At 37.3% G+C, this 27170-nt stretch overlaps 6 protein-coding genes across 6 annotated transcripts; all 6 read left to right on the forward strand.

The window, feature by feature from the left end:
* The first annotated feature begins 70 nt into the window (after positions 1-70).
* Positions 71-1836, forward strand: LOC125204500 (berberine bridge enzyme-like 18). The gene has a single exon (XM_048103176.1). The coding sequence runs from the start codon at positions 91-93 to the stop codon at positions 1708-1710; it is 1620 nt and encodes a 539-aa protein (XP_047959133.1). The 5' UTR covers positions 71-90; the 3' UTR covers positions 1711-1836.
* A 7512-nt stretch (positions 1837-9348) lies between these two features.
* On the forward strand, positions 9349-11122 carry LOC125204803 (berberine bridge enzyme-like 8). Its single transcript, XM_048103536.1, has one exon. It carries the CDS (start codon positions 9356-9358, stop codon positions 10955-10957), a length of 1602 nt encoding a protein of 533 aa, XP_047959493.1. The 5' UTR covers positions 9349-9355; the 3' UTR covers positions 10958-11122.
* A 2029-nt stretch (positions 11123-13151) lies between these two features.
* Positions 13152-14875, forward strand: LOC125208142 (berberine bridge enzyme-like 18). The gene has a single exon (XM_048107717.1). The coding sequence runs from the start codon at positions 13159-13161 to the stop codon at positions 14743-14745; it is 1587 nt and encodes a 528-aa protein (XP_047963674.1). The 5' UTR covers positions 13152-13158; the 3' UTR covers positions 14746-14875.
* Positions 14876-16592: 1717 nt separating this feature from the next.
* On the forward strand, positions 16593-18449 carry LOC125203955 (berberine bridge enzyme-like 8). Its single transcript, XM_048102483.1, has one exon. The coding sequence runs from the start codon at positions 16610-16612 to the stop codon at positions 18206-18208; it is 1599 nt and encodes a 532-aa protein (XP_047958440.1). The 5' UTR covers positions 16593-16609; the 3' UTR covers positions 18209-18449.
* A 1754-nt stretch (positions 18450-20203) lies between these two features.
* Positions 20204-21883, forward strand: LOC125208632 (berberine bridge enzyme-like 18). Its single transcript, XM_048108284.1, has one exon. The coding sequence runs from the start codon at positions 20204-20206 to the stop codon at positions 21779-21781; it is 1578 nt and encodes a 525-aa protein (XP_047964241.1). The 3' UTR covers positions 21782-21883.
* Positions 21884-23291: 1408 nt separating this feature from the next.
* Positions 23292-25205, forward strand: LOC125208616 (berberine bridge enzyme-like 18). The gene has a single exon (XM_048108269.1). It carries the CDS (start codon positions 23292-23294, stop codon positions 24924-24926), a length of 1635 nt encoding a protein of 544 aa, XP_047964226.1. The 3' UTR covers positions 24927-25205.
* Positions 25206-27170: the final 1965 nt, after the last annotated feature.

Below are 27170 nucleotides of genomic sequence, written 5' to 3' on the forward strand. Positions count from 1 at the left end.
AACAATACGGTACGTATATAGTCTGAATTTGAAGTTATTTTAGTAGCTTTAACTCTGATTTGAACAAACACTCAAAGCACAAGTTAAGAAATGGATCGAACTAGTGTTAAATTCCTCCTCTTAATATTGACAAACCTCTTCCTCATCGGAGCTTCTTCATCCAACAATCATGGCTACCACGATTTTCTCGAATGCATAATCCATGAATTCCAACTCTCAAATTCAGCAACTGATATAATCTACACTCCTCAAAATGCTACATACGCTTCTCTTTTACTAGCACCAAGTCTCCGGCCAGCTGCCTCCTCGCCGGTGAAACCCGACCTCATCGTCACGCCGTTCCACGCGTCGGAAATCGAGGCCGCAGTCCGCTGCTCCCGCATTCTCGGCCTCCAGATCAGAGTCAAGAGCGGCGGCCATGACTACGAAGGCCTTTCCTACACCTCCGCATCCGAGCCTTTCGTCATCGTTGACATGAGAAACTTCCGAGCAGTAACCATCGACGAGAAGACGAAAACCGCGCGCGTTGAGGTCGGCGCAACGCTTGGCGAACTCTACCACACAATCTTCCTCAAAAGCAGGACTCTCGCTTACCCCGCCGGCACTTGCCCCACCGTCGGCGTCGGCGGCCACTTCACCGGCGGCGGCTACGGCATGATAGCCCGCAAGCACGGCCTCTCCCTCGACCACATCGTCGACGCTAAGGTCATCAACGCCGACGGTGAAATCCTGGACAGGAAAAGCATGGGTGAGGATCTGTTCTGGGCAATCAGAGGCGGCGGAGGGACCAGCTTCGGGATTGTTCTAGAATTCACGGTCACGCTAGTCTCCGTCCCAGAAACCGTCACGGTCTTCAACGTGACACGAACGCTGGAGGAAAACGCGACAGAGCTAGTCCACAAATGGCAACACATCGCCCACAAAATCGACGAGAATCTTCTCATCAGACTTTTCCTGTCTCTGGGCCAAAGCCCAGAGACAGGAAACCGTACGGTCATGGCATCGTTTGTCGCACTCTACCTAGGTGGGACCCGCGATCTTCTGGCAATAATGGAAGAGCAGTTTCCGGAACTCGGAATAAGTCAATCAGACTGCATCGAGATGAGCTGGATAGAATCCGTTCTCTTATTTTCAGATCTTAAGAATCCGACGGTGGACATTTTGCTGGACCGGACGCCGCGGTGGGGCTCCGTCTACTTCAAAGGAAAATCCGACTACGTGAGCTCTCCGATCCCGGTGAGCGGTCTGAGAGAGATGTGGAGGTTGCTTCTAGAAGAAGAAGGGTATTACGTGCAGTTTAGTCCATACGGGGGAGTTCTCAACACCATCTCCGAAGAGGAAACGGCGTTTCCTCATCGGAGGGGGAATATATTCATGATCCACTACACTATTGTTTGGAGCAATGGATCAGAATCACAAGTGTGTCTTGATGCGATCAGACGGCTCTACGGCTTCATGGCGCGCTACGTCACCCGGAATCCAAGGAGGGCTTACTTCAACTACAAAGATCTCGATATCGGAAGAAACAATGAAGCTGGGTATACGAGCTACGATCAAGCTAGTGTTTGGGGGCTTAAATATTTTAAGAATAATTTTAAAAGATTGGTTCGTGTGAAGACTAAATTCGACCCCTCAAATTTCTTCAGAAACGAGCAGAGTATTCCGCCGTTGGTATCGTACTTAGAAGATGGACTTCATAATCCATATTAAGTATATGGAATTAGTAGGTCGAATGAATGTTGGATGATTGATGAATAAACTATGTTTGCTCTCTTTTTTTCTAATGTATGCATTGGCACCGTCTTATTAGTAATTATGAGTTGGGAAATACTATCATTTGAGTTTTATATTATAATATACTATAAAATAATGTACAATTTGATTTTATGAATAGTATATATATTCGGTAAAGAATGAGACCATTTATGTTAATAATGGAGAGAAAATAGAATTTATTAGGTCGAGTAAAGAATGAAACCATTTATGTTACTAATAGAAACCAATTACGACTCATATATTTAGTTATGCATACATACAGTCACATTTAAAAAATTGCGGTACTTGATTTTGACAGTGATTTTCCTATCTTCTTACTTTTACTTTGATCTTCTATTGAAATCTACTTTTTCTTTAATTTCAAAAAATTAAATAATACTCCCACTATAGAAAAATTGATGTACTTTATGAATAAAAAATTGTGATATATATTCATTTTTTTCTAAATCGATTGTCGATGAATGAGAATTGGACTATATGTCCAATGCAGAATTGAACTATTTTATTTTGGAATAAAATTGAGTTTTTCATTTATCATTCCTATCAATATAGAAAAAGGAAATTGAAATTGAAAGCAGGAAATTAAATATATGTCGGGTCGTCACCACCTAATTTCCAATGGTGAGGACCCACTTATATATTTGATTTGTTCCAATTAGTATGATTTAATATTAAAATAGAAGCACCTTCAATTTTCTTTGGTTCTATGACTCTATCTCATATTTATTCCCTACACTTACTACATACTCCCTCCGTCTCATAAGTTTAATGACATTTTGATGGTTCCGCGGAGTATAAAATAATTTTAACTGCAAATTTGATATATGGTGAATTGATGCATGTTTGTGGTATTTTATATAAATAATTTTCTTTACTCATTTCTCTCTCTTAGCATGTATTTTAATAGAAAAATAATCTTTATAGACATTCTTATACTTTTATGATAATCTTGATAATATTTATTTTTATTCAAATGTTTGATAACATCGAACTAAAATTTTGTATGGATACTACAATTTTAGTTGTTTAAAATTAGAAAATTAACTTATTAAAAATAAAAATTACTCCGTATCAAAGCATTAAATTTATATATTTCTCAAATATTATAGAATATAAAAAAATTGTAATCATCAGTTTATATATAAAGTAAACACAATACACCAGTCAACTGCATAAATAAGGTTACTAACTAGGTTTAATGAAATGAAAAGAGAGAAATAGGAGAAGAGAGAGATGAAAATAAACAAAAAGGGTTAAATTTGAAAATGAAAAATGTCTCAAATGAATAGTACTAGAATCTTTGTCGAGAGTGCACTTTTGCAAGTTATGTAATACTCATATGTTAATTATGGAGACAAAATAGAATTACTTGGCTTGCTCGAAGCCTGCCAAAAATGGCTCTTTTATGTGTCATGGAATATTAAAATCATACCAAAAAAGGTGCACTTAATTGCACTTTAATACCCCATGGCCCATGCATCCTCAAATCTCTATCAATCCGATTCCACACGAAAAATATCCCCTGCCGGCTCTCTCCCTCCACACATATCTACTTCGTCCGTTCGTGAATAGAAATTTGGTTTTTTCATTTTAATATGTCCGCAAATAAGAATCCCGCTTCACTTTTACCATAAATAGTAATAGGGTCTCATCTTTCACTAACTCATTCCACTCACATTTCATTTAAAACTAATATATACACGTGAGACTCCTATTCCACTAACTTTTTCCCATCCACTTTTCTTAACATTTCTTAAAATCAGGGCTGCTAAGAAATGAGACTCCTAATAACGGACGGAGGGAGTATTTTATAATTTAGCCCGATGACATGTCTTTTTCAGATAACTGTATGGCCCCACTCGTCTCATAAATACTGATATTTTTGAGAAATAGAAAAAAAAAAGATTTAAGTATTTTTAGTGGACAGTAAAGTTGATCGATCATCTTACTAAAAATTGAGATTCAATTTGTAACATGCAGTATACTCCTATTTATGGTAAAGGCCGAAGGGTGTGTTGACAGTTGACACACATATTGTCGAAATTAATGAGGTGGATCAACTGTTGAAAGTTGGCATAAATAAACACAAGATGGGATAACTAATGAACAATAGTTTAAATTGGACTTTTTAAGTAAAAATTTCATATATGAACTTTGAATATTAGGCCTATTATAATTAACTGAAGAGAAATGATCAACTGGGCTTCAGTGTATCGGGCTTTGAATCAATGTGTACAATTGGGGCAATTCTCCAGCGATAAATTTGAATTAAATAATGGAAAATATTGTTTTGATACTGCGTATATACTCGACAAAAAGGGTTTTAGGATTATATTTTTTTTTCTAATTTTTTTTTATAAAAGAATAGTTATTTTCTTGGAAAAGTAAATGAAATGATAAAACACAATAATCGTCAACGCCATTCAAAATTAATGTACTACTATATCACTGTTGTTGGTTAATATCGATAGTATCACTTAATTATTTTCGTAAAAATTAAAATCAGTTTAGGTTATTAATTTAGGATATTCACACTTTGCAATTTGGAGTAAATACCATCCCTCTCTTCTTAATTTTTTTGGCATAATTTTCATTCGAATACTTCAAATTGTCATAGTAAAGTAAAACACTTATGACGACATTTTAAATTATCACAATAGGTGGCACACATTAAAAGGGCACTCACATTAGCATGCAAGGTTTTGTCTACCTTTAAATAAATAAAAATAGGTATTATTATATATCATGGTGTTTTTACTGCTTTTTATTTCAATAATTATCACAATACAGAATGTCTTTTATTAGACTAAAAAGACTTTACATTTATTGGTTTTTTCCCTTATAATAAACTAGTATCAACACCCGTGCATAAGCTTTTTATTTCAATAATTATCACAATACAAAATGTCTTTTATTAGACTAAAAAGACTTTACATTTATGGTTTTTTCGCTTATAATAAATTAGTATCAACACCCGTGCTATGCACGGGTCATATAATTTTCACAATTGAATATAAATTTGAAATAATTAACAAAATAAGAATAATATTATATGTACACTTCATGAAAAAAAAAAGAATGTGTCTCTCTCATTCCACTCTAAGTGAAGTATTTCTTTTTCGGCATGTGATTTTATATATTTTTATTTTATGAGTTGAGTGAATAGGAATAAAATAAGATAGTGGATAAAGTGAAAATAATGATGTTTCCATTTGAAGAAATGTTAGTATATTAATTAGAGTATGACATCGAAAAAGAGAATATGTCACTTATAATAGGATAAAGAGAATACATACTAACACTTTAGTTTAATAATGTCTAAGGGTCTCGGGTTCGAGTTGTAGATAATGAGAGTACATACTAACTCACACATGTATTTGAGTTGGCCCAAGCAGTAAAGAGATTAATAATGCTTGAGGCCAAAGGTCTCGGGTCGAGTCCTCTGTGGTGCAGCCCTTAAATTCATATTCATTTAACAAAAAAAAGAGTACTACATACTAACACTTCTAGTGGAAGCCATTTCTTCTAAAATTAGTAGAACTTTTTAGGATAGATGTAGAGATATTTGCACTTGGTTTAAGATTTTGGTAAATGCACAATTTGCATCGTGATATGCACTATCTGATTTATAGAGATATAACCGAGTTTTTTTCCTTTTTTCTTTCATTTTCCGCTAAAATGGCACATAATGGCATTTCTGTTAATATCTCAACAACTCTCCCTTTATATATTGATGCGAAGAAGATATTAAACACCAGCATTGAAAACGGACATTTCTTTGATGCTAAGCTAACATATCCATCTTCTGGAATTTCAACTCTTATTTGTGCCTTGTGGATACCATCCGAACTCCTGACCCGGTAATAACTGAATTTATATATTTCTCAAATATTAATAGAATATAAAAAAAAATTAATCATCAGTTTATATATATATATATATATATTAAACACAAAACATAAGTAAAATGCATAAATAAGGTTAGTAATCAAGATAAATGAAATGAAAAGAAAGAAATAGGAGAAGAGAAGAGAGATCCACTACAAAAACAACTCGCACTTTAGTGACGAAATTTTTCCGTCACTAAAGAGTGAAATTTAGGCAGCTAACAGATTTAGTAACAGATTGGGTACTGACAGATCCGTCAATAATAAGCTTGTCAATAAAAGAAAATTAGTGACGGATTTTCGTCACTAAAGTAACAATGACGGAAATGAAAGGCGGCCATGGTAAATTCGGATTATTGACGGACTATTCTGTCACTAATTAGTGACTGACATTTTTCAGTTGCTTATCCGTCGAAATTTCCGTCCATCACTAATTAACGTTTTTTTTTGTAGTGAGAGATGAAAATAAACAAAAAGGGTTAAATTTGAAAATGAAAAATGTCTCAAATGAATACTAAAATCTAGGGGTATCGAAACGCGTACCAGCGGGTACCTGCACCAGATTTCAGCCGAACTTGTTGTCCTGATACCCGTCCCGCACTGTGTCGGATGTTACCCAATACTCGAGTCGGGTATCCCGCACCCAACACGGCGGGTACCCGACCTGATCCGATTTTTATTAAAAAAAAAATATTTTTTGTTTATTATTTACATTATCCTCAACTTGTTGATCGTCATCCGTAATAGTGTTAGTATTTTGATGCAACCTAAAAACACAAAAAAGAATCCATAAATCATTAGACATTGAACATCCACAATTTAATAATATATGTATATGCTACTGCATATATAATGAGTGTGTGTAGCATATGCTACTGTATACATATGCTACTATAATATTGGTATTTGTATGTTCTTAAATTTTAATAGAGGGAAAAAAGATAAAAAAAAATTATGTGTTGAAATCTGAGTGTGACCGGGATAGTTTAAAAATTATATTAATATTGAAAATTATTAAATATTAAACTAAAATCGGGTAATTTTCGGGACCCGATACCCGCAAAACCAAAAATATCATTGCCCGATCCCCACCCGTTACCCGTTTCCATCGGGGTACCCGATACCCGACATGTATCGGGTCAGTACCCGCTACCCGACATGTATCGGGTCGGGTGTGCGGGTACCCAATACCCGCTACTCGTTTCGACACCCCTAGTAAAATCTTTGTCGAGAGTGCACTTTTGCAAGTTGTATAATACTCATATGTTAATTATGGAGATAAAATAGAATTTACTTGGCTTGCTCGAAGCCTGCCAAAAATGGCTCTTTTACGTGTCATGGAATATTGAAATCACACCAAAAAAGGTGCAATTAATCCCATCCTCAAATCTCTATCAATCCCCACACGAAAACTATCCCTTCTCGGCTCTCCTTCCACACATATCTCTCTCTCTCTCTCTTTTTTTCGTTGCACGATGCAATTCATAATTTAGCCCCATGACATGTCTTTTTCTCCCAACTGTATGGCTTCACTCGTCTCATAAATACTGATATTTTTGAGAAATTAAAAAAAAAATAATTAAAATATTTTTAGTAGAGAATAAAGTTGATCATCATATATATTACTAAAAATTGAGACGCAATTTGTAACATGTAGTATACTCCTATATGGTAAAGACCGATGGGTGTGTTGACAGTTGACATGCATATTGTCGAAATTAATGAGATGAATCAACTGTTGAAAGTAGGCATAAATAAACACAAGATGTGATAACTAATGAATAATAGTTTAAATTGGACTTTTTTGGTAAAAGTTTCATATATGAACTTTGAAAATTAGGCCTATTAATTGAAGTGAAATGAACTGGGCTTCAGTATGTCGGGCTTTGAATCAATGTATACAATTGGGGCAATACTCCAGCGATAAATTTGAATTAATATATAATGGAAAATATTGTTTTGATACTGCGTATATACTCGACAAAAAAGGGTTTTAGGATTATATTTTTATTTTCTAAATTTTTTTTATAAAAGAATAATTATTTTCTTGGAAAAGTAAATGAAATGATAAAACACAATAATGGACAACGCCATTCAAAATTAATGTACTACTATATCACTGTTGTTGGGAGAATGTCGATAGTATATATCACTTAATTATTTTCGTAATTAAAATCAGTTTAGGTTATTAATTTTGGATATTCACACTTTGCAATTTGGAGTAATCACCATCCCTCTCTCCTTAAATATTTTGGCATAATTTTCATTCGAATACTTCAAATTGTCATAGTAAAGTAAAACACTTATGGCGACATTTTAAATTATCACAATAGGTGGCACACATTAAAAGGGCACCCACATCAGCATGCTAGGTTTTGTCTAAATTAAATAACAAATGAACTCTTCATTTCACTCAAATATTTTCATCGGTAATCCTATTTTTCGGACTGATGTGTCAAATTCATAAAATCCTGTATTAATTAAAATTCGGTAAAAAGTTTATGGAGGCTAAAGTATAAATTTTAGTGCAATAATGTAAGTCTTAAAAGTTGTGGCATATGTTTAGGATTAGTGTTAGAATTTTCCCATTAAATATGTGGATGGATATACACTTAATAATTTTCTTGTGAGACTTGGTCATTTGATAGGTATAGCAAAGGTGAAATGAGTAAATATGTAGCGAACTGTGAAAAAGGTGAAATGTGTAACTAAATCTGTAACGGAAGAAAATTGTAACATCTGATGCAATTGGATATGTATATGTATATCTAATAGCACTACAATAGGTATTATTATTATTATCATGGTGTTTATACTGCTTTTTATTTCAATAATTATCACAATATAGAAAGTCGCTTTACATTTGTTGTCTTTTCCCTTATAATAAATGCGAGGAAGATACTAAACGCCGGCATTGAAAACGGATAATTCTTTGATGCTAAGCTATCATATCATAATCATCTTCTGGAATTTCAACTCTTATTTGTGCCTTGTGATTACCATCCGAAACTCCTGACCTAATAATAACTGATACTAGTTTAATAAAGATTAATACATTTCAGTCACAAACGACTTGACACTAATTCATTTTAATATCTCGAGAAGAAGTTGCCGCATTAATTAATTTATTTTTTATCACGTTAATTCCTACTGTTTGACTTTTGGTAGGCGGTTCAAATTTGATTGGATATAGTAATACATTAAATTTAGATGGTGCTGATGACATGCACTTATGATTGGTCAAAGATTAGCACATTATAATTTTAACTAATTATTCCGTTGAAATTTATTGGAATGCGATGATTAATTTAGCATATCTATTTGTTTATGTAAGACCTAATGTGATAGAGGAGAAAAAAAAAATACTAAACATACACTTATCCTTGCCAATTGTGTTAATTGGACTTTTGATTAACGTTTTACTTCGCATTCAAGCTGAATCAGTGAACAAATCAAAAGATAATGTCAAATGATGTATCTTTCTTTCTCTTTTACTAGAAACTTCAACTTTGAAGAACCAATGCAAAAGAATGACATTCACACTAAATTAATGTGGCGTTTGATTAATCTACAAAGTGAACAATACTTCAAAATCTAACGTATTGAATTCACACTTTGGCATACTATTTTTTTCCTATAAATGCATTAAGATGGATACTCCCAAAATCACAAATTCACACCATAATCTCTCAATGATGAAGATTCCAAACACATTAACTCTTTTTCTCTTCATCTCTTTATGCTCACTCGCAGCTTCAGCTGACCAAGATTTTGTTGAATGTCTAACCCAACAATTCAACAACTACTCTTCGATTTCAAGCAACGTTTACACCCCTACCAACTCATCCTACTCTTCAATCCTTAGATTCTCCATTCAAAGTCTAAGGTTCGCCTTAGATTCCACTCCAAAGCCCCTTGTAATAATCCAACCGGAATACGAATCTCAAATCCCTCCGGTCATCTACTGCGCCAAGGCTACCGGCTTGCAGATCAGAACCCGAAGCGGGGGCCATGACTACGAGGGACTATCGTACGTCGCCCAAGTCCCGTTCGTCATCCTTGATTTGATCAATCTCAGTGAAATCACAGTTGACGAAGTTGAGAAAACCGCGTGGGTTGGGTCCGGTTCAACCACCGGTTCTCTTTACTACGCGGTCGCGCAGAAAAGCCCGGTTTTAGGGTTTCCTGCAGGCGTTTGCACGACGATAGGCATCGGTGGGCACTTCAGTGGAGGAGGCTACGGGACGTTGATGAGAAAATACGGCCTGTCCTCGGACCAGGTCATCGATGCGAGAATAATCGACGTTAACGGAAGAATCCTCGACAGAGAATCAATGGGCGAGGATCTGTTTTGGGCCATCAGAGGTGGCGGAGGCGCCAGTTTCGGCGTGATCACTGCCTGGAAGGTACAACTGGTGGACGTTCCAGAAAAGGTCACCTTTTTCAACATCGGCCGAACGCTCGAGCAAAACGCAACTCAAATAGTCCACAGATGGCAATCCATCGCGCCCCAATTCGACAAAGATTTGTTCATTAGAATCATCCTTGTCCCGGAGAATGTGAGCTCCGGTGCACAAGGAACGAACAAGACAATTCGAGCTACATTCAACTCACTCTTCCTCGGAGAAATCGAAAAATTGCTTCCGTTGATGCAAGAGAGCTTCCCTGAATTAGGGTTAGTGAGAGAAGACTGCACCGAGATGAGCTGGATCCAATCCATCTTAACCTTCGCCGGTTTCCCAATCGATGCACCGGAGATTCTACTCAACAGAACTCAACCTGCAGTGAGATACTACAAGGCGAAATCCGACTACGTGGAGAAGCCTATTCCCATATCCGGGCTCGAAGGTGTATGGAGGCGGATGTACGAGGTGGAGGCCGACCAGTCGGTTCTCATCTTCAGCCCTTACGGTGGGAGGATGGACGAGATTCCGGCCTCTGCCACGCCGTTTCCTCACAGGGTTGGAAACTTGTACAAAATCCAGCATTTGGTGTATTGGGACGAAAGTGAGAATCAAGATTCGGGAAGCTACTTAGATTGGATGAGGAGATTGTATAGTTACTTTGCTCCTTATGTTTCGAGTTCTCCGAGAGCTGCGTACCTCAACTACAGAGATCTCGACATCGGAGTTAATAACCCTAATGGGAGGACGAGCTATGCGCAAGCGAGCGTTTGGGGTAGGAAGTATTTCAAGGATAATTTCGATCGTCTTGTTCGGGTGAAGACAGTGGTTGATCCGCAGAATTTCTTCAAGAATGAACAGAGCATTCCGTCGTTGTTCTATCTAGGATAAATGAATCAAGATCTGTTAGCATGCATACAGGTTTGATTGCATAGTAATATGTTATTGTTTGGTTATGAATAAGATGTATTGATAACCCTTTGATGCCAAACGTATTGTAGTAATGAAGATTTGTTTTAGGTTTTTGTAATATATATGAATAAGATTTATTGTGTTGATAGTATTGTGAAAAGATGAAATGCTGTGAATGATGATGAGACGATTTTGACAACTAGGAGTGTTGGGTCCCGGTGGCGCACACCCGAACTCCACATTAGTATGATATTGTCCGCTTTGGGCAAAGCCCTCACGGTTTTGCTCTTGGGGTACTCCCCAAAAGGCCTCATACTAATGGAGTAGGGGTAGTCCATTTATACACTTGCAAGTCTTGTTCATTCTCCGATGTGGGATATGGTTTGCTCCCTTTCAATCCTCCCCTCAAACCAAGACCACCAGACCACAGACCACATGTCTACCCCATGTTACAGGTCACCAGGTCACCACAGGTCTTGGTCGAGCTCGTCACATCGAAGAACTTGCAAGCGCAATCGAACCCCAAGCCACACAGGCCCAGCCCTGAACCAGGGCTCTGATACCACTGTTTGGTCCCGGTGGCGCACACCCGAACTCCACATTAGTATGATATTGTCCGCTTTGGGCAAAGCCCTCACGGTTTTGCTCTTGGGGTACTCCTCATAACCAGGGCTCTGATACCACTGTTTGGTCCCGGTGGCGCACACCCGAACTCCACATTAGTATGATATTGTCCGCTTTGGGCAAAGCCCTCACGGTTTTGCTCTTGGGGTACTCCCCAAAAGGCCTCATACTAATGGAGTAGGGGTAGCCCATTTATACACTTGCAAGTCTTGTTCATTCTCCGATGTGGGATATGGTTTGCTCCCTTTTAAGGAGAATATAGTACTCCATATAAGAATGAATATGGCAAAACAGCCCACTAAGATAATTAGTGAACTTTAATCTAAAAAACAATTTAACCTTAAAAACAGCCCAATAAGCAATCCTCAGTTCCTTCACAAACGTGAGTTGTACGAAATTATACGAAACCCAAAACCCTTAACCTTCGTCATCACGTCTGGTTATGCTACTCATTCCGTTCTGCAGTAGTGGATGCATTTCTTTTCGACACGAAATTTAAGAAAAATTGTGTTAAATGAATTAAGTAAAGAAAGAATAAAGTAGGAAATAAAAAAGGTAGAGAGATGAAGAGAGAATAAAGTAAGAGAGAGTAAAGTAAATGAGAAAAATGTGTTGACTTTTACTAAAATGAGAAATGACTGTACTACTATGGAATGTATCAAAATGACAAAATCACTCCACTACTATGGAACGGTTTACGGAGGGAGTATTATTCAAAGACAAATATATACTCCTTTCGTCCCATCCTAAGTGGAGCATTTACTTTTTGACACTAGATTTTATGTAGTGTTGTTTTATAAGTTCAGTGGAGAAAAGATAAAGTAAGAATGAAAGTATATATAGAAAGAGATGTTTATGGGACTGAAGGAGTATTAGTTTGGAATGACTATATAATCAATTTAAAATGAGGTCTATATGATTAAAAAAACTTATTAAAAATAAAAAAATGAACTAATATTGAGGATATACCAAAATAGAAAAATAAGATTAATCTTGAAAAGAAAACAAACCACTTATAGCTTATTAATTAGCTTATTACACTGTACACTTACTGACTTACACAAAAATAGCTATGCCTCGTGGCCAAAATTATAAAAGATCAAAGTCGATAGCCTAGTTAGCAAATATCTAGCAAGGTCAATGGTCAAGATTCTAGAATTGCAACACGGAAATATCTAACCCTCGTTTATCTAAAGTTTCCAATAGTCTGCGATAAATCTTTGATTAATATTTAACACGAGGAATTTGACTTATCAATTGTTAGAATTTAACTTAGAATTGAGCTATGCTAAATTCTTTTTCCAATTTCACATTTATTGAACCTGACCGAAATGATGTGATTCCTTGCAAAATGTCAACTCTTTTTAAAAATATCACGTAGGATAGTTGGCCGGACTACACATGGTAGGGGTTTATTATTAATTTTTGTAGGATTTATTAATATATTGGGCATATTCCAATTGTGGATATTTATAGAAAGAGGTTAATTGCGAGAAGATTTACTCAAAACATTTTGAAACCTAAACTATTTAGTTTTCTACTCAATTGTTGTAATCATGAAATCAGTTTCCACTACGTTTACTACTTTGATTCTTCTTACCATCACTTCGTTCTCACGAGCATCGTCATCATCTACTGAAAATTTTCTTGAATGTTTGTCCAAACAATTCATCAACTACTCATCCATTTCCAACGATGTCTACACTCCAACCAACTCTTCATACTTATCTATCTTGAAATTTTCTATCCAAAATCTGAGATTCGCAACAAATTCTACTCCGAAACCGCAAGTGATCATCACACCAGAGCACGAATCCCAAATCCCGCCGGTCATATACTGTGCTAAAAAGAATGATTTACAAATCAGAACTCGAAGCGGCGGCCATGACTTCGAGGGGCTATCTTACGTATCACCAGTCCCGTTCGTGATCATTGATTTGTTCAAACTCAGTGATACCAGAGTTGATGTCGCGACAAAAACTGCATGGGTTGGAGCCGGTGCAACCATCGGTTCTTTATATTACAGGATCGCCGAGAAAAGCCCGGTTCTAGGGTTTCCCAGTGGGAACTGTGCAACCGTTGGCCTTGGCGGGCAAATAAGCGGTGGTGGTATCGGCCTAATGCCGAGAAAATACGGGCTCGCCGCAGATAACGTCGTCGATGCAAGAATAGTCGACGTTAACGGCAGAATCCTGGACAAAAAATCAATGGGCGAAGATCTGTTCTGGGCCATCCGAGGTGGCGGGGGCGCCAGTTTTGGCGTGATCACTGCTTGGAAAGTGAAACTGGTGGATGTTCCAGAAACAGTCACTGTTTTCAATATTGACAGAACGCTAGAACAGAACGCGACTCAACTGGTTCACCGCTGGCAGTACATTGCTCCAGAGGTGAGCAGAGATTTGCTCATCGGCCTCGTCGTAACAAGGCAGGGTTCCACAGTTAGGGTTTCATTCTACTCATTGTTTCTTGGCGGAATCGAGAGATTGCTCGAGATCATGAAAGCGAGCTTCCCTGAGTTAGGGTTAGTGAGAGAAGACTGCACCGAAACGAGCTGGATAAAGGCGGTTTTGTCCATCGGAGCCGGTTATCCTATTGAAACTCCGACACCAGTTCTTCTCCATAGAACTAATATCTACAAAGGATACTTCAAAGCCAAGTCTGATTTTGTGCAAGCACCAATTCCTGAATCCGGATTCGAAGGCGTGTGGAGGCTGTTGCTCGAGCCAGAAGGGGCTCAAGCTCGCCTCGAGATGGTTCCATACGGAGGAAGAATGGCGGAGATTTCTGACTCTGCCATTCCGTTTCCTCATAGAGCTGGAAACTTGTATGAAATATTGCAGCTGGCGAACTGGAGAGAAGACGAGAATCGGGATTCGGGCAAGTACATAAGCTGGATCAGAAGGCTCGAGAGTTACCTGACTCCTTATGTTTCGAGGAATCCGAGGGAGGCGTATATAAATGCTAGAGATCTCGACCTTGGAGTCAACAACGTTCAAGGGAAGACGAGCTACGCGCAAGCCAGCGTTTGGGGGAAGAAATATTTCAAGAAAAATTTCGATCGTCTTGTTAGGGTTAAAGCACTGGTTGATCCGAAGAATTTCTTCAGGAACGAGCAAAGTATCCCACCGTTTCTCTTACGTTGAGAATTAAATGTGTTTGATTCCGCCATAGTATGCCATAACATAATGAATAAAGTAAAAATATGTCCTCTTTTGTACTATTTGATGTGTTGCTGCAATTTGGATTTGGTAGTGGAAAAATGATTTTAATAGATATTTTATGGCAATCTGTTATAACAATGCAGGATTTGTTCCTGGAAATAACTACCCCTAATTCCATAAAAATATGCACAATATGTGGGCTTGAATTTTAAAATATTAAGTGTTTGAGGTACCTACGAATCAACGAGAAGAAAAAATCACTGGATTTGGCGATGGACAACAATCGATTATGGAGAGTATTTTAAAAAATAACTAATTATAATATAAAGAAAGTGCAAGGGCCCATATATTATTACTTGAAGCCCATCGAATACGGCCTTGCTCTTAGGCCCATATATTCAGTTCACTTCTTTTACATTTTTCTGTTTCCTGTGTTTCGTTAATAAATTTTCAATTATAATTAGGGTTCATTATATATATAGTAACTACTAAACTTTCAGCATTTAGTTCAGATATGCTGATAACACTTTTACGTAAATCCATTTATCACATTCAATAACAGATGGTAAAAATACTTGTGAATATTTAGTTAGACATTTATAGCGCATGATGTGATGATGAAAATGCTTCTCATGATTGTGAGAAACATTTTTAGTAATTGGATCACGAAGATTTGCAATAAATGTTTTTTTCTTAAAGGATAAATTCAATCTCCGGGTTCGACATCTCATAAAAAAATTCACATTTTGTTAATGTAGTAAAATTAATTGCAAAAGTGGTAATTTTAAATATTTTGCATTTCACGTTCTAAACCCATAATCAATAAAATAATCATATTTTTTAATGTAGTTAAATTAATTAGGAATGTAGTACGTTTGCACAATAAATAATTCTATAAAAATTAGACGAAATAAAATATTAGAATAATGATCCCCTTAAAAAACATTACCTTTTAAAAATTAAAAGAAAGGGACAGTTTGAAATTTACAATTAATTTTTAGAAAAAGAACAATGGATAGGACAACTGAAATACCTTTCAAAATAATGGAATAAAAAAGAGTGGAAGAGTGTTAAAGTTACAAAAAGAACATTAAAAGTAGGCAATAATGCATCAGCGTGTATGCCATGCTCCAATAAATTATCCATCGGTTGACAAGTCAATTTGTGTTATCCTTAACTTAGTTTATTCATAAAATAAATATCATTCTAATTTTTATAATCTTCTCTCCATACGTCTACTTACTTACAATTCAAACAAATTTGTCCCACTCTTTTTATGTTCATTACCAATTGTCTTTATCGTAAGCCCAATTAGTTGGCACTCTTATTTTTTATTATTTCTTATAATGAACTTCACATTTCACTAACTCGTTCTACTGAAATTTTATTATTACTATAAAATTAATATGTATTCAGAAACTTTTTCACTCACTTTCCATTTTATTTCTTAAAACTCATGTCAAGTCAAACAATGCCAATTAGTGGAGGATGTTTCTCTCTAATACATTTTCCTTTTTCTAATTTGTTTATTTATTTTAACTAACAATGTTTTATAGTATTTGATTCCCGACAACACAATCTCAGCTAACCCCATTATAATGCTTTGATATCACATGGATTGCAATGCTACATATATTACTAATAGTCCCATTTTTCAATTATTCAATATGTCCTCGCCACTACGTGGATATATAGAAGACTAAATAAGTAAATGGAGTACATACTTTACATTGTTACTCATTATTTCCACAAGCACTAATCAAGACTACCAGTACAATAATGTAACACGAATTAAAACCTATAAATTGAACATGGACAACATTAGTAACTCCACCAACAAATAATCATGAAACCTCTGAGCATTCTAACTCTCAATTTCATTCTTCTTGCCCTCATTTCACACTCACAAGCTTCATCTTCTACTAATAATTTTATCAAATGTCTCTCCAAAAAATTCAACAACTACCCTTCCATTTCAAACAAAATCTACACCCCAATCAACTCTACATATTCCTCAACCCTACAAATAACCATCCAAAATCCAAGATTCGCCTCAAATTCCACCACAAAACCGATCGCAATCATCACTCCTCAACACGAATCACAAATCCCACCACTCATCCACTGCGCCAAACATAGCGGCCTTCAGATCAGAACTCGAAGCGGGGGCCACGACTTCGAGGGACTATCTTACGTGTCCCGAGCCCCGTTCGTGATCGTTGATTTGATCAAATTTAGTCAAGTAACGGTCGATGTCGACCACAAAACCGCTTGGGTCGGAGTAGGCGCAACCATCGGTTCTTTATACTACGCGATCTCAGAGAAAAGTCCGGTCCTGGGCTTCCCGGCCGGGCTCTGCCCTACCGTGGGGATCGGCGGGCACTTCAGCGGCGGAGGCTATGGGCCAATGATGAGAAAATACGGCATCGCTGCTGACCACGTGATAGATGCGAGAATAGTCGACGTCAACGGCAGAATCCTGGATAGAAAATCAATGGGCGAGGATCTGTTCTGGGCCATCAGAGGCGGCGGTGGGGCCAGCTTCGGCATAATCGTTGACTGGAAGGTGGAATTAGTTGACTTTCCAGAAACAGTCACTGTTTTCAGAGTGAGCAGAACGCTGGAACAGAACGCGACTGGACTCATTCACCGCTGGCAACACGTGGCTCCGAAGCTGGAAAAGGATCTTTTCATCGGGATCATGTTATCCCGAACGAACTCCACGCAATCCAAAAACGGGATGACGGTTGTTGCTTCATTTTACTCGTTGTTTCACGGCCCGATCGAGAGGTTGCTCGTAATCATGGAACAGAGCTTCCCAGAGTTAGGGTTAGTTAGAGAAGACTGCATAGAAACGAGCTGGATACAAGCGATGGTGTTTATATCAGGTGTTCCCATTGAAACTCCCAAGGAAGTTCTGCTCAACAGAACTGATCCCAACACGAGAAGGCCCTTCAAAGGAAAATCGAATTATGTGAAACAACCAATTCCTGAATCTGGCTTGGAAGGGCTGTGGAGGCATTTCTTCGAACAAGAAGCTGAGTCTGTGCTTTTCGCGATGAATCCTTACGGTGGAAGAATGGCGGAGATCTCTGAATCCGCCATTCCGTTTCCCCATAGAGCTGGCAATTTGTACAAGATGTTGCAGGTGGTTTTCTGGGGGGAAGACGAGAATCGAGATTCGGACAAGTATGTGAAGTGGAGTAGGAGAGTGGACAGGTATCTGACTCCTTACGTTTCGAGGAATCCGAGGGAAGCGTATCTCAACTACAGAGATCTCGATATTGGAGTCAACGAAGTTGAAGGGGTGACTAGCTATGAAAAGGCTAGTGTTTGGGGGAAGAGATATTTCAAGGACAATTTCGATCGTCTTGTAAGGATTAAGACTATGGTCGATCCTAAGAATTTTTTTAGGAACGAACAGAGCATTCCTCCTCTGAACTGAATGCAGGGAAGATGAGATTCACAAATAAAAACGTATGTTCTCTCGCAAATACGATGTCACATTATTTGGTGTCCCTAAAACACCATGTCAGATTTGATTTGGGCAAATTTTGATTTTCTGTACTAATTAGTAGGACTGTAGGAGTATTTCCTTTGTCCAAAAAAAAAATCTGATTTTTAATTTGTGGTCCACTAATGCTACTCACGTTTTCATTTATAGAAACTTTCTCAGCATTGGTGAATCAAAATTATTAAAAGAAAAGATCGTGTACAATGTCAAACACAGAACAAAAATAAATTTTTTTACAATGCCAAATTTGTCTTTTGTTAATCTGTTAAAGGCCCATTACTACCTTAATCATGTATACAACTGGCCCATTATCACTTCGTCATGTATATGCAAGTGGCCCAGTATTACTTCGTCATGCATAATGCAACTGGCCCATCATTACTTTGGTCATTCACTAATGTTGTGCTAGGTGAGATTAGCATAAGATTTGGTTCTAGAGATAGATAAGAAGTATGGCCGTGATTTTCATCTCGGCCAATCTCCGGCCCGCGCCAAAAATACATGAAAAATATTGTTCGATTTTGTGTAACAATCGCGAAAATATCATGTGATTAATTACGTTATTATGCATGAAACTGAGGCTAGCTCAAATCATATCACAGCCACAAGTGTTTTGGAAGAAGACCCAAACATGGATTGCGAGCCAAAGAGATCAAATAGCTTCCTGCATAGTAAGGGTGTAGCATAAATATAAGCTCCTTTAATTATGTAAAATGAGAGTCCAACAAATTAAATAGGGTCCTTTAAATAATAATTAATGTTACAATTATCATTAGAAGATTCATTTTCCAACGTGTATATCATATTTTATATGTGCCTTTAATTTAATTAATGATTTCTAATAAATCAACATTGCATCATATGCAAATAAATCTGATCCAAAACTATGCAATGTGGCCATTATAAGCCCATTTCATGAAATTCCAGGAAGAATTAATTTAAGACCCAAACCACCATATTGAGTCATTGACACAATAGCAAATTCATTATAAATAATTTGTACTTTTATATTGTCATTTATAAATTAAGATGTGTTGATTTCATTAGTGGCAAATGATTTCAGTAATTAATGACCTAGAATAGTTGATTGCTAATAACTTTAATTCTTGGGATTAATCTCTAAAAGGTAAATAGAAGTAAAATTTTTATAATATATGCCTACTACCATTATATATCGAAATTGGTGGTTGACACCAATAATTTTGCACTAAACTATGACCAAAAATGCACACAACAACTAATTGGCATCTGTCTAATAGAAGGCGGATGCAATGATAACGCAGAGGCAAAAACTCCACGTCTCTGCAAAATTCTATCGTGATTTAGAAAATTATTTAGTTAGTGGGTTTGTAGTTGCATATAAAATGATTTGGACAGAGGATAAAATTGATAAGTTGAAAAATTAGAATAAAATTGATACATGCAATTACAAAATATCAGGATACAATTAGGACTCACTATTTCCTATTCAAATGACCATTTTTTTCTGAATAACATGAGAGTTTAGGTGGAATTGAAAAAAAAAAGTTACTTCCTCCGATTCACCATAGCTGATTTTAGGTAGAATTAAGTGGAGAAAGTAAAGTGGAGAGAACTGAAAAAAAGAATAATTATATTACTCCATATTTTATCTCAAAAATAAAAATTACTTAGCTTAAATGAAATATTCAAAATAGAATATAAGTCACCTATAATGAAAAGACGGGTTTATTAGTTAAACATTTTAATTAATGAAAGAAGAGAATACTTTTTTAATAATGATTGAAGAGACAATTTTGACATTTTAATTATGATAGAAGAGACAATTTTCTTACTAAATAAAGAAAATCGACATGTGGATATTCGGAATTTTACTTACCAATTTTTCGGAATCCATTATAAGAAGTGTGCTATGCTAATTTATTTTACTACACAATTCTTGATAACATGAAATCTCAGACTATTTTTACTACTACATTCATTCTTGTTACGATCACCTCATTCTCACAAGCTTCATCATCTACTGAAAATTTTCTTGGATGTTTGTCCAAACAATTCACCGACTACTCTTCCATTTCCAACAAAGTTCACACCCAAATCAACTCTTCTTACTCATCAATCTTGAACTTCTCCATCCACAATCTGAGATTTGCATCAGATTCTACTCCAAAACCGCAAGTGATCATCACACCACAGCACGAATCCCAAATCCCGCCAGTTATATACTGTGCCAAAAAGACTGACATACGGATCAGAACTCGAAGCGGCGGCCATGACTTCGAGGGACTGTCATACGTATCACCAGTCCCCTTCGTGATCATTGATTTGTTCAAACTCAGTGATACCAGAGTTGATGTCGCAACAAAAACTGCGTGGGTTGGCGCCGGTGCAACCATCGGTTCTTTATATTACAGGATCGCCGAGAAAAGCCCAGTTCTAGGGTTTCCTAGTGGGAACTGTGCTACCGTTGGCCTCGGCGGGCAAATAAGCGGCGGTGGCGTCGGTCTAATGCTGAGAAAATACGGGCTCGCTGCAGATAACATCATCGATGCAAGAATAGTTGACGTGAACGGTAGAATCCTCAACAGGAAATCAATGGGAGAAGATCTGTTCTGGGCCATCACAGGCGGCGGAGGCGCCAGTTTTGGCGTGATCACTGCTTGGAAGGTGCAACTGGTGGATGTTCCAGAAACTGTCACTGTTTTCCAAGTCAGTAGAACATTAGAACAGAATGCGACACAACTAGTCCATCGCTGGCAATACATTGCTCCAGAAGTGAGCAGAGATTTGCTCATCGGCCTCGTCGTAACAAGGCAGGGTTCCACAGTTAGGGTTTCATTCTACTCATTGTTTCTTGGAGGAATCGAGAGATTGCTCTTGATCATGAAAACAAGCTTCCCTGAGCTAGGGTTAGTGAGAGAAGACTGCACTGAAACGAGCTGGATAAAGGCGGTATTGTCCATCGGAGCCGGTTATCCTATTGAAACTTGGACACAAGTTCCTCTCAACAGAACTAATATCTACAAAGGATACTTCAAAGCCAAGTCAGATTTTGTGCAAGCACCAATTCCTGAATCCGGATTCGAAGGCGTATGGAGGCTGTTGCTCGAGCCAGAAGGCGCTCAAGCTCGCCTCGAGATGGTTCCGTATGGAGGAAGAATGGCGGAGATTTCTGACTCTGACATTCCGTTTCCTCATAGAGCTGGCAACTTGTATGAGATCCTGCAGATGGCGAACTGGAGAGAAGACGAGAATCGAGATTCGGGCAAGTACATAAGCTGGATCAGAAGGCTCGAGAGTTACTTGACTCCTTATGTTTCAAGAAATCCGAGGGAGGCGTATATAAATGCTAGAGATCTCGACCTCGGAGTCAACAACGTTCAAGGGAAGACGAGCTATGCGCAAGCCAGTGTTTGGGGAAAGAAATATTTCAAGAACAATTTCAATCGTCTCGTTAGGGTTAAAACCGCGGTTGATCCGAATAATTTCTTCAGGAACGAGCAAAGTATTCCGCCATTTCACTAACATTGAGTTTGAAATGTTGTTGGATGAAGCCATAATATGACATGACACACATGTATGCAAATTTCATGTCGTCTTAAATAAAAAACTCTCATACGGTGCCGTTTGTATATGATTGCGCTTCTCCAATTTGGTAGTGGAAATATGCTTGTCAAAACAATTTCATGACAATCTGTCATTCTGTTGTGTAACAAAGGGATTTATTTATGTAAGTCTGGCAATCGGTAATACAAGTGATTTATTTCAATTTCTAAAATTAGCTAATAGTAGTACAATAAAATAAATTTACATAAGTATTTATTTATTTTACTTACTACATTAAATAATTTTGCTGAATATGATTAAAAGTTTAAAATTAATCCAGTTGCTCTTTTTCTTTAATTACTTAAACGGCTATAATTTAGCTTTAAATACTGAATTTAGCCCTGGCGCACTGCAATCACTTGTGCAACACACGCCAATTTGATTGGTTGAGGAGGGCGCTTGAATTGCACCGCAAGTGGCATACACTTACGTAGTCAAAGCATTGATGCATTATTGCATTTGATAATTAGTATTTCCTCCGAACCCCAAAATTCGTCACCATTTGACCCGGTATGAGTTTTAAGAAATATAATAGAAAGTGGGTTGAAAAAGTTAGTGGCATGTGGGTCCCAATTTTATATATTAGTTTTAAAATAAAATGTGAGCGAGAATGAGTTAGTGAAATGTGGGGTCCATTACCAAAAATGGTAAAAGTGAAAGGTGATAAATTTTTAAGGACGGACAAAAAAGGAAATATGTGATAAATTTTCAGGGACGCAGGAAGGACAAGATTGAAGATGGAATATGAAAAAATTGAGACTAATTCTTTATATTTACATTCTCATCTCATTAATATTTTATTATAAAATTAATATATTAAAGTTAGATTCATATTCCATCAACTCTTGTCTTCATTGTCTTCATTTAAAGAGTACTCCCTCCGTTCCATAGTAATACAGTCTTTTTGGCATTTTGGTACGTTTCATAGTAATAGAGTCATTTCTCTTTTTAATAAAATTCAACACATTTTTCCATATCTACTTTACTCTCTTTTACTTTTTTCTCTCTTCATCTCTCTACCTTTTTCATTTTCCACTTTATTCTCCCTACTTAACTCACCTAACACAATTTTTCTTAATCTCCGTGCCGAAAAGAAACGTCTTCATTACTATGGAACGGAGGGAGTAATATTTACTGGCTGGCATCCTCTATTTTTATTCTATTTCTTATCTTAAAATTAATTTTTATCTATGCATTAATCACAATCGTCTTATTATATTAGCACAACCCTTGATTAAAATTGTATTACATCGGTTTCACTAAATTGGTGAAATGAACTCATGCAAGTATAGACTAAGTAACCGATAATTTCCAGAAATTAACATGTTTCAAACTTCTTGATTTCATTGAAAACTCTAGCATGAAAGTTCCTCTTGTTAAATAGAACTTGAACGCTAGCTTCCTTCCACAAACAAATCATTTCTCAACTATGATCACTCCAATAAGCATTTTCAGTCTTACTTTGATTCTTCTCACCACAATTTCATGTTCACAACAATCATCTTATGCACATAGTAATTTTCTTGAATGTCTATCCAAAGAATTCAACAACTACTCTTCCATTTCCAACAACATCTACACCCCAATCAACTCTTCCTATTCCTACATCCTCCAATTCACCATCCAGAATCCGAGGTTCACCTCGGATCCTACTTCATCACCACTAGTAATAATCACTCCGCAACACAAATCACAGATCCCGCCTCTAGTTCGCTGCGCCAGAGACACCGGCCTGCAGATCAGAACTCGGAGCGGAGGCCATGACTTCGAGGGACTATCTTATAGAGCACTACAACAAGTCCCGTTCGTGCTCATTGATTTGATCAATCTCAGTGAAATAACAATTGATGTTGTCAGGAAAACGGCCTGGGCCGGAGTAGGCGCAACCATTGGTTTGTTATATTACACGATCGCGGAGACAAGTCCGGTTCTAGGGTTTCCTGCCGGCATATGCCCAACCAATGGCCTTGGAGGGTTCATAAGCGGAGGAGGCTATGGCAGAATGATGAGAAAACACGGCCTGGCTGCAGACAACGTCATCGATGCAAGAATAATCGACGCTAGTGGCAGAATTCTCAATAGAAAATCAATGGGCGAGGATCTGTTCTGGGCCATCAGAGGTGGTGGAGGCGCCAGCTTCGGTGTGATCACTGCCTGGAAGGTACAACTGGTCGATGTTCCAGAAACAGTCACTGTTTTTAGAACTGGCAGGACACTAGAACAGAACGCGACTCAACTCGTCCACTGCTGGCAATACATAGCTCCGAATTTGGACAAAGATTTGTTCATCGCAGTCATGTTAAGCAGAACGAATTCCAGCCCGAAAACGACGATTAATGCTACTTTTCACTCGTTGTTTCTTGGCGGGATCGAAAGGTTGCTCTCCATCATGAAAAAGAGTTTCCCTGAGTTAGGGTTAGTGAGAGAAGACTGCGCGGAAGTGAGCTGGATACAAGCAATGGTGTTTGAAGCTGGTTTTCCCATTGAAACTCCTCCACAAGTTTTACTAAACAGAACTGTGCCTAACACCAGAAGACCCTTTGAAGGAAAATCAAACTTTGTGCAGGAAGCCGTTCCTGAATACGGGCTTGAAGGGCTATGGAGACTGTTTTACGAAGATGAAGCTGAAGAGGCAATCATACTGATGAGTCCTTTCGGTGGAAGAATGGCAGAGATCTCCGACTCCGCCACTCCTTTTCCTCACAGAGCTGGTAACTTGTACATAATGTTGCAAGCGACGTTCTGGGAAGAAGGCGAAAATCGAGAATCGGAGAAGTATGTAGAGTGGAGTAGGAGGGTTGACAAATACTTGACTCCTTTCGTTTCGAGGAATCCGAGGGCAGCGTATGTCAACTACAGAGATCTCGACATTGGAGTGAATAACTTTCATGGAGAGACGAGTTATGAACAAGCTAGTGTTTGGGGGAAGAGATATTTCAAGAACAATTTCGATCGTCTCGTTTGGGTTAAGACTATGGTTGATCCGAAAAATTTCTTCAAGAACGAACAGAGCATTCCGCCGATCGGTGAAAATTTAAATACTAGTACTTACTATACTAATTAGTATAATTGCATTAACTACTGCCATAATTTCAGTATGTATGGTAAACTAGATTATAAAGAATAACATATCTAGTTATTATTAGCATTATCTTATATGAGTATATCGTTACAGAACAGGGGAACGGTGAAATTTGATCCCTAGACCTCCCCGACTTATGCAGAAGGTTTTCTCCACACTTGTGATGGAGGATAAAAATGATATAGTATCAAGCACTGCCATAAACCAACTAAGCTATCTCACTTATGAAAATAAAGATTTTTTTTTTTAAGTTTTTTGATTCTCTGTCTCCGTTGTGGATGTGACTTGGGAAAATCAATAGCTCCATTGTTCCAAAAAATGTTAAACAAATAAACCCATTAATTTCATGAAGTGGGTGAGTCAGAGTCAAAGAATAACAGGCGGATGCTAACTTGTTTTTTTTTACAAAAAATAAATGTGTAACAATACGACGACGTTTGTGTTAAGAAGAAGAAGAGATATTTGGGGTCCCCTTTAAATAGGGTTTTTACATTATTTATATGGTAACGAATAAATGTAAATAAATCACTCTACAGAATATTGCCACAGTCCCTGATTTAGGAAATTACTGATTTCTTGACTAATTGATTTCTTCCTTCTTTAACATTCCCCTCAAATTGAGTAGTGGGATCGCCGATATTCAATTTGCAAAGAACTCTGCAAAGAACTCCTTTGAAGCTTCTTGAACAAACTACTTTAGTCAATATATCAGCCAACTGATCTTCCGAGCGCACAAACGGCAGCTCAACAATGCCAGCTTCAATCTTCTCCTTGATGAAGTGTCTATCTACCTCCACATGCTTTGTTCTTGCCAAGTGATAAACTTATAGAAACCGACAAAAATAGAAATAAGTGACAAATTTTCAGGATGAAGGAATTACTCCCTCTATTCCAGCTAAGATGAAATATTTCTTGGTCGACACGACATTTTAGGAGTTATTGATTAATGTGTTTAATTGAAGAGAGAAAAGGTAGGTGTAAATATTAAAATAGAGATAGAAAGAAACATGAATATTTTAATAGGAGTGAGAAAAAGTGGTTGGATATATTAATTAAAGAGAGAAAGTTCTCATAAAAAAAATGTGTCATCTTAGTTGGGACAAACAAAAAAGAAAAAATGTCATCTTAAATAGGACGGAGGAAATAATTAATACTCCATTCGTCCCATTAAATATGCAACATTTGCTTTTCGGCACAGGATTTTATGTAGTGTTGTTTTGTGAGTTAATAAAGAGAGAGTAAAGTAAGAAAAAAGAAAAAGTAGAGAGAGTATTGTTTCTATTTTCAAAAATGTTTTATTTTTAATGGAACATACCAAAAAGAAAAACGTTTCATTTCTAATACAAGAGTAAAAGACAATGGGAATACTTTTGTCCTCCATGAATTTTAAAAAGATAAAGCATGTGATTTAATTCTTCGCTTTCATGAATTGGCCCAGTTCTTGCCAAATGGAGTACAACTCATTTGCCATGTTTTCAATTGGTATGGACTCTGGCCCTTGTCAGGCCTCACAAAAAAAGGAAGTTTTCGAAACAGGCGAACATTATTGCACCCAAAATTGAGAAGTGAAAAGCTAGACAACCACGTTATAGACAAGTATAAACTGATTTAATAGAAAAAAAACCTCTTTATTTATCATTTCTGGTTCAATAGCAACTTAAATTACTTTTCTATCCTTTAGGGTTGATTTGGTTTGCCTTATTGTGTTGCTCTTGAAAAGGTATGGCTTCCGAAAAATGTATGCTTTACTGGAGCAGTCTCATATATAATTATTGTTTGGTTTGTAAATTTGAATTTCATGATGCTGCCAATTTTGTGTTTGGTTTGGCAGCAATAACTTAGTGGGAAATTAAAATGACTTAATTACCCATTAAATTAGAGTGCAGCGTTAGTAGACCTGCCCAAGGTTTATCGAACCGGCGGTTAAAACCGAAACCGTAACCGTCGGTTACGGTTCCGAACCGTAACCATCGATTTTTGAACCGTGGTTCGGTTCAGGTTCAAAAAATTTCGAATCGAAACCGTGCCGGAACCGTCGGTTCCGGACGGTTCCAAACCGGAACCGCAAAAAACCGTAAAATCAAGCCGGAACCGCAAAAAAACCGACGGTTCGGAACCGTGAAAATCGTAAAAAAACCACCGGAAAACCGCCGGTTCGGAACCGAAACCGAAACCGGCGATTTTGGAATCGGAACCGTAACCGCGAACTGTAACCGCCGGTTCCTA

This window comes from Salvia hispanica, chromosome 2 (genome assembly GCF_023119035.1).
Source record: "Salvia hispanica cultivar TCC Black 2014 chromosome 2, UniMelb_Shisp_WGS_1.0, whole genome shotgun sequence".
NCBI classification, from domain to species: Eukaryota; Viridiplantae; Streptophyta; class Magnoliopsida; order Lamiales; family Lamiaceae; genus Salvia; species Salvia hispanica.

Coding starts and splice junctions, on each gene's coding strand:
- LOC125204500 (XM_048103176.1), top strand. CDS start 91: ATGGATCGAACTAGTGTTAAATTCCTCCTCTTAATATTGACAAACCTC.
- LOC125204803 (XM_048103536.1), top strand. CDS start 9,356: ATGATGAAGATTCCAAACACATTAACTCTTTTTCTCTTCATCTCTTTA.
- LOC125208142 (XM_048107717.1), top strand. CDS start 13,159: ATGAAATCAGTTTCCACTACGTTTACTACTTTGATTCTTCTTACCATC.
- LOC125203955 (XM_048102483.1), top strand. CDS start 16,610: ATGAAACCTCTGAGCATTCTAACTCTCAATTTCATTCTTCTTGCCCTC.
- LOC125208632 (XM_048108284.1), top strand. CDS start 20,204: ATGAAATCTCAGACTATTTTTACTACTACATTCATTCTTGTTACGATC.
- LOC125208616 (XM_048108269.1), top strand. CDS start 23,292: ATGATCACTCCAATAAGCATTTTCAGTCTTACTTTGATTCTTCTCACC.